The 10,709-nt window shown below is 53.5% G+C and overlaps 1 protein-coding gene across 6 annotated transcripts in view; it reads left to right on the forward strand.

Moving 5' to 3' along the window:
* Ninl (ninein like) overlaps positions 1–10,709 on the forward strand; it is a 74,985-nt gene that overhangs the window by 37,706 nt on the left and 26,570 nt on the right. For 5 of the 6 annotated variants that reach the window (XM_033761147.1, XM_010625617.3, XM_033761146.1 and 2 more), the window contains 6 exons: positions 1,844–1,910; positions 3,751–3,941; positions 4,564–4,716; positions 7,494–7,673; positions 9,152–9,288; positions 10,437–10,577. In XM_033761147.1, coding sequence (XP_033617038.1) covers positions 1,844–1,910; positions 3,751–3,941; positions 4,564–4,716; positions 7,494–7,673; positions 9,152–9,288; positions 10,437–10,577 — 869 coding nt within the window. The remainder of the gene's footprint in view (positions 1–1,843; positions 1,911–3,750; positions 3,942–4,563; positions 4,717–7,493; positions 7,674–9,151; positions 9,289–10,436; positions 10,578–10,709) is intronic. The other variant, XM_010625620.3, reaches the window with a different exon arrangement.

Below are 10,709 nucleotides of genomic sequence, written 5' to 3' on the forward strand. Positions count from 1 at the left end.
CAGTTGCCAGCAGCCTGGGTCCACATTGGGGAAGACATTTCCCTGTAATGCTCTTGGTTTGATTGTCTTTGAGTGGAGTGCCACAGGGTATCCACCTTCAGTTCTCTGGCAGTAGAGAGTTCACAGTAAGATCTTCCTCCCTGTCACTGCAAGGTGGTTTTTACGGCGTCACAAGAGTGAATGTGATGTGCTAAGGACAGAAAGGGAAAATCGCCTTCGCTTTGGCCTCAGGTTAGGAGTGTTCATGCCCCATACCCACAGTCCCACCTGCTTCAAAGGCATGGAAGTTCCAGGGCTCTGGTGGAGTCAGGCCTGGTCCCCCCAGAGCTTTGGCAGCACTGCTTCCTGCCTGCAGACCCCATCCCTGATGTCTGCGATGGCCAGGAGACCAGCCGGGCCTCGTGCTCCCAAGTAAAGAGATTTCATGGGGGCAAATGTGCAGCTCCGCAGGGAACCCTGGACCCTGGGACCTATTTTCAAAGATCGCAGAGGCCCTGGGCCCCACTTTCTGTAACAGGAACCCTGACAGCCAGGCACACTGGGAACCTTTCACAGGAGCCCTGGCCCCACACTGATGTATTTGTATCTTGGACATTTATTGAGGAAAAAAAAAAGAAATACATATTTGAATGTTAGAGCCCTTTTTTCAGGGCCCTGTTGCATGTGGACAGCCAGATCCAGGACCCTCCTTTTTATTCTTTTTGTGAGTTTGGGTCTCAGATACAGAGGTGGAGTGAGTGGCACCTGGCCTTGTGCTCCATCTTCATTGCATTGTTCTGCTGCTTGAGCCATCTTTTCTTTTTGTTTCTCTTTTTTGTGATACTGGAGATTACACACAAGGAGCACTAAGCTACATCCATGGCCCCTTTTTATTTTGAGACTCACTAAGTTGCTGAGATTGGCCTTGAACTTGTAAGTCTTCCTGCCTCAGCCTCCCAAGTAGCTGGGGCCACAGGTGCACACCACCAAAGCCAAGCCTTAAGTCATCTTAGATTCCAGAAATGTGAGTATAGGGGCAAGCTGCCTTCAGGATTGTCAGTTGAGTTGACACATTAGAAAAATGGGGTTTAAGAAAGAAAAATAGGGTTAACTATCAGCAACTTGGATTCCGACTCTTGAGAATTAGTGCCAGCTTTGCAGGGGACAGTGTTGGTCACCCAGCTGTTGGGTGTTCTGGAATCCATTATGGGGACACACAGCACTTGGTCAGACTTTGACTCTGGCCTGCTGACTCAGTCACTGAAATGTGAGGCTCTTACTAAACTGTATGTTTCTCAGTGCCCCTGCCCCTCTGAGGCTTTGCATGCAAGTTTGCGAAGGGCACTGGTGTCAGATGCCTGTACACCGTGCTGTGCCCTGGGAACTCAGGCACCTGCTTCACCTCCACTTGTTTGCTGACCCGATGTGGGTGAGGGGCCATGCAGAGGGCAGAGATTTGCAGCCCCCTGTGGATGGTGGTAGCGTTGGTGCTATGGGTTCTTCCGCAGCTGGGACTTGAGTTTTGCTGTGTCCTTGGTGAGCTGCTTGTGGCTGTGTTTATGTTGAAGAACCTGAGCCAGGTGCCCTTTAGTCTGAGAGGATATTGGTTCACAGGAACTGTGGGCTGCTCAGTGAGGCCCAATGGGGACATCTTCTGCTGTCCCTGTCCTGCCCAAATGTCCTATTCAGGTTGGGTTTTCTTTGGTGTGGGGGGATACCGGCCATCGAATTTGGGACCTTGTACTTTTGAGGCAGGCAGCAAAATCACTGAGCTAAATCCCTGGCCCCTGTCCTAATCTTTTTATCCCTGGTGCTGCAATTCCAGGACACCATTGGGGGCTCACTTCCTTCACTGTTTTTCCAGAGTCTCAAGTCCGATGAGGAAGCCGAAAGTCCTAGAGAACCTCAGGATGAGCTGTTCGAAGCCCAAGGTAACACGTGGCCTTGTATTTGCTGCCCTCTGCGTCGCCCGGGCTCTCAGCTGTGCTTCTGCCTGCCACAGTGGGACAGTGCACAGCCTCCCTGGGGGAAAGGAGCCACCTTGGCACCTGCCAGGATCCTGCAGGTTCCAGGAGAGTGGGAGACATAGCCCTGGTCCTCAGAGCCTTGTATGGCCCAGAAAGGGAGAACTCAGCTATCTATGGGGTGAGGCTGCATGGTGGCCAGGTACACAGAGTAAGCAGGACAGGAGGGACAGCACCTGTGGTACAGAAATGTTTCCAAAATCAGGAAAAATTCTTTCAGCAGTTGCCTCTGGGGAGGACCACAGATACTTAGGGGGATGATTTCTTTTTTGTGTTCATTATCTTGTTTTGCCTATCATACTTTCATGATGATATAAAAAACAAATATGAAGAGTCCAAGCATGAGTGAGAAGACAGACCAATACCTGTGGCAGAAGTGTAGAAAGAGAAGATAGCATAGAATCAACTGTGAGTTTGTACGAAGCTGCAGAATGGAGGAGCCCAGCAGCAAAGCAGGAGGGAATGCCAGGAACCCTGAGGTGCTACCCAAGGTGAGGGGCCCACGTGACCCCAAGGGGCTGCCCTGGGGCCAGAGGGCCCATGTGACCCTGTAATAGGCTGGGTGCAGGCCCAGTTCCTCACCCTTCCATGCAGCCCTAGGCCAGCAGTGAGCCTCTGGCAGAGCTTGAAGAGCAAGCAGTTCATGCCACAGGCTCCCATCTTTATGCTGCAGAGACAAGGGTGGGTACACTGGGCTTGGTCATGCTCCTCTCTTTGCTTTGGATGGGTCTGAAAGTTTCAAAAAAATGAAAATTTTAAAAAACTGGTCTTGGGGTGAGGACATAGCTAGAGTGCTTACCTAGTATGCCTGAGGTGCTGAGTTTAATCCCCAGCACTGCAAAAAAGAAAAGAAAGATTGATTTGTGGAACTAAAGCAAACTTAGGAAAAACTGGTCCGTGGAGCGCCCGTGTGTTTCTGGGGCTCTGGCTTTAATAGGTGCCCCCCAGGAAGAGCTTTCCCCTGGTGGAGCATGGAGAAACATTTCGTATAAAACTTCTTTACAAATGTAAATGGGGAGGATTACACCGTGGACCTCGTCTCCTCACCACCTAGACACCCTCTGGTAGTGACACATCTGTGTGTCCCTGTCTGTCTGCTGACACATGGTTTCAGAGTAAATCGCCAGCATCTGTGTGCTTCTGCCTAGGGCACAGACCTGACTGTTGTTGGTTTTCCCGGCTTTCCTGAAGTGTGACGGGCAGACAAAACTGCCGATATTTAGCTGCACAGCGTGCTGATTTGATAAATACACACACTGAAGGGCTTTGACATGTCCATCTCACCTTGCTCTGTATGTGTGCACATGTGTGCACGAGTGTGTGTGTGCATGTGTGTGTTGTATTGTGTATATGCAGGTGTGTGTGTGTGTGTGTGTGTGTTGATAACCTTCAAGGTCTGCTCTCTGAGCAAGTCCCACACAGTTGTTACATGGTTAACTGTGGTCAGCATGTGCATGCATCTCCAGCGTAACCATCTCCGAAGTGCAGCATTCTGTATCTTCTAGTGAGCAACTTTGCTTCCACCCCAGCCTTGCTAAGCCACATCCTCCTCTGTCACCACAGTTCCACATTCTTCAGATCCCACTGCAAGTGGGACTGAGTGTCCTTTATCCTTTTCTGCCTGCTGTTTCATAACACCCTCCAGGTCCTTCCCCACTGCTGCAAATGGTGGAATGTCCTTCTTCCTAAGGCTGAATATATCATGCACATCCATCGGGGCTTAACTGTGGCTTCCCCTTTGTTCCAGGGCAGCTGCAAACCTGGGGCTCCGAGGTCTTTGGGAGCCCTCAGAAGTCCTGTAGCCCCTCCTATCCCTCATCTGAGAGCCAGGTCCAGATCATCTGGGAGCAGCTAGGAGTTGGTAGCCGTGGTCACCTGGATGAGCAGGAGCTGGCTTTTGTCTGTCGGAGCATTGGGCTCCATGGACTCAAGAAAGAGGTAAGGACCTGAGTTCCCCCAGCAGTTCATGAGGACACAGCTTCATGTTGTCTGGAAAATCCCTTTACCCTGCAGGCACAGATTCATTTCTGTCGCTTTTTGGCCTTAAAATCTTGGCTGGCTCCCTGTTCTGTCTGAAACTAAATCCCAGGCCCCTCTGTAACAGCCCAGCCCAACCTCCCAGGCTTCCTGCCTACCCCCACAGCATGCTGGGCAGGTGTGATGCCTTTGCTCGTGATCCTTCCTCTGCCTGGAGTGGACCCGCTCCTACTCTGCATGACCCAGTTCTATACCATCCCAGACAAGTGGCCCTGGGCCTGTGTGATCCTATGGGGACCTGGGTAGTTATGGAGACCAGGCTGCCCAGTACCTTTGCTGAATTCTGAGCCAGGGACCGGCCATACCCACTGCGTACCTCTCAGTGTTCAGCAGCTTCCAGTCTCCACTGGACAAAGTAGTCAGGAAGTCTGGGGTGCCCCACTCATGGTGGGAGGGAAGCTGAGGCAGAGGACCTCAGGAAAGCAGCTGGTCAGTTCCAGTTTGGGGACGGGAGACAGCCCCACGGGGTCCTAGAGCCTGGGGGAACGGGCTCAGAACCTGATGGGCAGTGGATTTGGTCCAGGAGCTCAAAGACCTGTTCCACAAACTGGATCAAGATGGTGATGGCAGAGTGAGTCTCGCAGAGTTCCAGCTTGGCCTGTGCAGTCACAAACCCATGCTGCTTCCAGAATCTTCTACTCCAGTCAAACCAAGCTGGCCCTGGTCCCATTGCCAGGTAAATGGGACAGTTATATGTCACCCTCCTATGACTATGACATGACATCTCTGTGTGTTACCCAGTGAGCTGCCTGGGGGCCACAGGCTGAGCACGAGCAGACACGAGCCTGTATTGGGGAGGCGGGGAGTGACACAGACCTGGGCTGACCTGTTGTGTTGTGGGGTGAGTCCCTTACTGTCTCTGAACCCCAGTGCCACTGTCAAGGGGAACAGCCCATGCACCCACCTGGGACCTCTGAGGATCACAGTAGTTCCTCTGTGGCCTCTGAGCAGTGCATTTCCCCAGGTCTCAGTGGGAAGCCCCTTCCCCAAGAGTGGCTGGTAGGTGGCTTCTATCCCATACTGGGTCCTGTGTGCTGCTCCTGTCACTTGCTCGCTGTTCTAAGAGGGAGGGGGTCACTACAGTGCTGGACTACGGCAACTGCTCAGTGGTTGCTGGCTGGGCACCAAGTCCTGGCGCCAAGACAGCAGGAACCTTGGTGGGGGGCAGAGGAGCTGTACTGGGCCCTGTGGAGGTGTCAGGCATCAGGGTCATCAGCCACCTGTGGGTCAGGCACTGTTTTCTATGCCTGAGGTCCTCGATGTCTGCCCCACCTGGCTGGCCTGTAAGAACCCTGCTCCCCATGCTACATACCCACCTCACCTGCTGGAGCCACACCCTCCCCACACAGTGAGGCCCCCAGCTTGTGACAGCTGCAGCAGCTCCTGGGCTCCGTGACCCACACTCTGCACACACACATCATGGCGCGTGCATACCACCTGTACACATACACTGACAGACACCCACCATAAAGGGACATTGCATATGGACACTGCTGCATGCACATCCACATCCACCGTACCTGTGTACTGACTGTATACACACATACTACACTGCACCAGCTGCCCACACATCCACCTATGTGTTTCCACTGTGTATGTGTTACCCTACATGGACACCACTGTGTGCACACACATCTATTATCCACGTGTACCCACCACATACCCACTGCATATACACACACTGTATATGCACATGGTACACGTGTACTGACTGTATGCACACACCTGCTGCTACACTCGTTCACTGTCCATGTGCACCCACTGCATACACTGTGCTGCACGCACACCCGTGTGTAGCACACTGCACTACCCATACCTGGACTATATGTGCATAGCCTGGGACATGGCCAGGCTAGGAGGGACAGGCCTGCTAGAGTGTGCAGAGCACCCAGGTCCTGCCTTGCAGATGCCTCTACCTCCAAAGACAGCTCCTTCATTGGGCAGCAGCTGGCTGCAGGGTGTCAGCTCAGTGGGGCATATGGAGCTGCCCTTCAACCAGAGCAGGCAAGGCACCTGCCATAAACACTCGTTCCTCCATGACCGCCTGTGGAAAGCAGGTGGATGTGGCTGCCAGACTCTTGAGGTGGGGGCTTCACAATGGTCTGGGTGTGTCCCTGGAGCAGAACTGGAGGAGGGACAGCCTGGCAAGTGTCAGGCAACAGAACCACAGGGAAAATTAGGAAGAGCAAGATGACTCCAGAGCCAGACCCATGCGACTAGACAAGAGTCTAGGGTGGAAAACAGAAGTGCCCAGTGTGCAGGACCCACTGACACCCTGAGTCCTGGGGTCCCAGATGGCAAAGGTTTGTTAGGCAGGACCCAGAGGGAGGAGAATGCAATGGGAGACCACTGTTACGGGACTGGAGCCGAGAGTTTGAGTCACCTTGGTGACCCTGACGCACAGCTCCTCTTTTGCAGGATTCTGGGAAGAGGGAGCTTCTGCTTGGGCTCCTCTGCTTTTGTAAGCCTGGATTTCCTGGCTTTGCTTCAGCTTCCCAAGTCTTCCTCTGCAGGCTAGGCATTCACTCAGCAGCTCAGGGAAGAGACACCAACCATCAGAGCCCTTCACATGATGTCCACTGACCAGGGATGAGGTCGATCATATAGGCCTGAAGCTCCTGGTAGAGGACACAGGAGCAGATGCTGGAGCCCTGACAGGAAGGTGGGACCAGGGACATCCTAGCTATGTCCTTTGCAAAGCTATGTGACCCTGACAAAACCATGATGGTGCCTAGCTTCTTTCCTTTTCTCCAGGAAGAGGCACTAATAACAGTTGTCTTATTTACTTTTCTCTCGTGGCTGAGACAAAATACCTGACACCCAAAGTTAAAGGGGAAAGGATTTCTTTAACTTACAGTCTGTAGATGTTTCAGTCCATAATTGGCTGGCTCCAAGGCAGAGTGGCACATGGCAGAGGGGCATCACAATGGAGAAACAGTTCATGGACCCTACGTAGTATCAAAAGCAACAAAGGACCTTAACAGCGTCTTCTCCCCCTTTTATCCAGACTACCAAGATTAGGGTGGTGCCAAACCAATCGGTGGACTGCTTCAGTAACCACACATCCTTTTTTTTTTGGTTTTTTTTGAGACAGGGTCTCACTGTGTAGTTGAGACTGACCTGGAACTCACTATGTAGCCCAGGGGCTGGTCTCAAACTCAAAGTGATCTTCCTGCCTCAGCCTCCCAAGTGCTGGGATTACAGACATGCGCCTCCATGCCTGGTACCACACACCCTTAATCCCAGGTTCACACACTCGAAATTCACCCACCTCTGAAAAAGCCCTATGACCACATGAGGCTTTGGGGGGAAATCTCAACACAAACCATAACAGCAGTCTTGTGTGTTGTTCCAGTGTTTGGCATTGATGAGAAGGCAGTATTGTTAGGGACTAAGAGGGGGCAGCTGCTGGGTCTAGGATGCCACATGCTCAGGGCACCCTCTCCTCCCCAGGTGCAGGTCCCAGAGGAGAGCGGCTGTCACACAGCCACCACTACCTCCTCCCTTGTGTCCATGAGCTGTGGCCTGCGCCTCTTCTCCAGCATCGACGATGGCAATGGTTTTGCCCTTCCAGAGCAGATCATCACCACCTGGGCCCAGGAGGGCATCCATAGTGGCCGGAAGATCCTGCAGGTTTGGGCGGTACCCAGGTAGTAGGGTGATGTGGGGGATGTGTGCCTGCTGAAGGGAGTGGACAGAGCACCCCCTGCGGGGACACAGCAGGTCACAGGCTCTGTGCAGAGAATGTCGTGGAGGAAATGTCCATGGGGAAACCTTGTTCCTTCACATTTTGCTATTAAAACAGAAAAATTTTAAATAGTAAATAAAATACAGCAAAACCAGCAGCCTGAAAAAGTCCTGTTGAAGGTAAGTTTCAGTGACCTGCACATTGCTCCTGATTGCTACACAGAGGAGAGAGGACCCACAAGCTAGGGAGGGAATTTTTCACAGAAGTTTCTGATGAGTCTTGTCGGCCACTGGAGCTGTCCTACAAGACCCTACTCTTTAGACCTTTCCACGAGGGCTAGGTGTTGGGGTGTGTGGATCATGCCTCACAGTGTGTTGTCACTGAGTTGCACCCTGCAACACAGCTGTCATTCTCAGACCACAGCTTTGGTGGGCCAGCAATTTGGAAGCAGCCAGGTGGGTGCCACAGGACACTAGTCAGCCTTCAGCCAGTACCAGATGTAGTAGCAGCTACTCAGGTGGGGCTGGGTTGATGCTCACTGTAACTGTGGTCTTTGTTCTCCCGTGGGCCTCTCTGTGGAGCCTCCGAAGGAACATTCTCACAGGACAGCAGTGGTTGCCCCGGAGTAGGCAGTAGGAGTGGTGCACAGGTAGCCATGGTGATACAGAGCTGAGGCAGGAAGCAAAGCCAGGCACCCCAGCCCTGGACGCAGTCCCAGGGTGTGTATTGTTTGCAGCTCTGTCTGTTTTTGGTGTATATCAAAATATCCGTGACATACATTTTTTTAACTCCATTTTTCAAAAGCCCAAGGGATGGGGTTTGCTCCTCTCCAGGATGCAACTAGCTGTTGATCCCACTCTGACTTTCTACCAACAAAATCATCACCGGCTCCTTCTCAGAGGTGGTGGGTCGGCCTTGACTCTGAATGGCAAAGCCAGAGGCTTAAGCAAAAGGGGATGTCAGGGCCTGAGTGGGCAGTGGGGAGATGGTGCAGGGCACGGATCTGTGAGGTATTTGGTTGGGATGCCCTCCCTGCCTTTTTTCAGGGAGGGATAAAAGTCCAGCCAGGGTTTCTTGAACCCGTGAGGCAGGGACACAGGGCTATCTCACAATAGGGATACCACAGAGGGGACAAGGGAACACAGATGTATAAGGGGTTCACAGGAGCAGGGCTGCAGTGTTTGCAGCCAACAGAGCTGCTTGAGTTTTGGAGACTCCTCCCAAGGCAGAGACTCACAGACCAGGTGCTGGTTATGATAGCTGCAGAGCCTGGGCCTTGGACTGTCAGGGGTCAAGGATATGCCTAGGAGCCCTTGCACTCATATGCTAGCGGTTGAGGACATGTCTGGGGAGCCGTTGTCTGTGCTCTATGGAACAAGAATGTGTCTGGGGAGTCCTCACCCTTGTGCTCTGCTGCTTCCAGAGTCTGGACTTCAGCCTGGATGAGAAGGTCGACCTCCTGGAGCTAACCTGGGCCCTAGACAATGAGCTCCTGACAGTTGACAGTACCATTCATCAGGCAGCCCTGGCCTGCTACCGCCAGGAGCTCAGCTACCACCAGTAAGAACCACTAAGGCCCAGCCAGGCCAAGGTCTGGGAAGCCCAGGACAGGCGGGTATTGGCATCCCACTCATCCCGAGCTCTTGAGGGCAGGAAGAGGCTGTGTGGAGCAGAGGAGATCGTCCATAGGTCTGGCTGGGGTCCTGTGGCCCAAGGATGGTCCCTGGCTGCTGTTCGGGTTCTGAGGGCACAGAACTGAAGGGCTGCTGACCCCTTGTCCACTGGAGGGAAGCTCAGAGACCTGAATGTTAGGTCCTCATTATGACCATCCAGTAAGCCTAAGGAAGGACTAGGACTTGTTTGGCATCTGCTGATGCTGCAGCTCATGTCAGGGAGCTGGTGACCTTCCAGCCGGGAACCTTCTTCCAAGAGCAGCTGCAGGCTTGTGGCTCAGGCCAGCAAAAGCGGAAGGGTACCTTCTCAAACGTGCAGTGACTGTTGGGCCCAGGGCACCTGTCTTCAGGTGGAGCTGGGCTTTAGCTTGGGTGACAGTCAGGCATCTGTCCTCAAAGCACAGTCAGGATGTGCTGCTGATGTTCTGCAGCTGCAGAAAAGATGGCAGAGACCACAACTGATCCTGAAGACAGTACCAGGTCAGGGCCTGGCAGAGGGTCTCTGACCTCAGGCAGCTCAGAGACAGAACCAGGAGAGGGGTGGAGTGAAGCCTGATCTCTTCCATGGGCAGAGTGGGTACCTGGTGGCTGGGCAGCCAGAGCCAGGGTCACATGTCAGTCACTCTTTGCTCTGGGGGCCTCACCTGGGCTTGCTGATACCAGGTTGTTGGGCATGGGACTATGCCCATAACATTGGGGTGGATGGCTCTGTCCTTCCTGTGTCTGTGCCTGGATTAGGTGTGGGTGTCTGAGGGCTCTTGGCCTGGCTGAGACAGGAGGGCCTGTAGGTGATGCCCATATGTCCCAAGCCCTCTGCAGATATGTGTCTGAGCTCAGAAGAGCTGGGATTAAAAGCCAGGCAGACACTTTACTTGGCTCCTGCCTCAGTTTGCCCATCTGTAAGGTGGGCGTAGCAACAGCAGACAGATTGCTGGGTGGGGCTGGGTGAGGTCTGTGGCCCCAATTAGTGCAACCATGCACAATGTTCAGAGAAGCTGATGGGATCCCTGTGTGACGTGTGTCCTTGCCCTGCAGAGAGCAGGCAGAGCAGCTGGTGCAGGAGCGAAACAAGGCCAGGCAGGATCTGGAGCGGGCCGAGAGGAGGAGCCTGGAGCTCGTGAGGGAGATGGATGATAGCCATGCCGCCCTGGAGCAGCTCACGGAGCAGAAGATGGCGTGAGTTCTGGGCCACGTGCATGGGCTCCTCACTATAGTGTCTGTGTACCTGGGCCAGGACAGCTAGCCAGGGCAGCTCCATGGTCAAGAGCAGAGGAGGCCTAGGAACCTCCCCCAGGCCGGCCGACCCAG

This window comes from Fukomys damarensis, unplaced genomic scaffold (genome assembly GCF_012274545.1).
Source record: "Fukomys damarensis isolate Sample0158 unplaced genomic scaffold, DMR_v1.0_HiC HiC_scaffold_7, whole genome shotgun sequence".
NCBI classification, from domain to species: domain Eukaryota; kingdom Metazoa; phylum Chordata; class Mammalia; order Rodentia; family Bathyergidae; genus Fukomys; species Fukomys damarensis.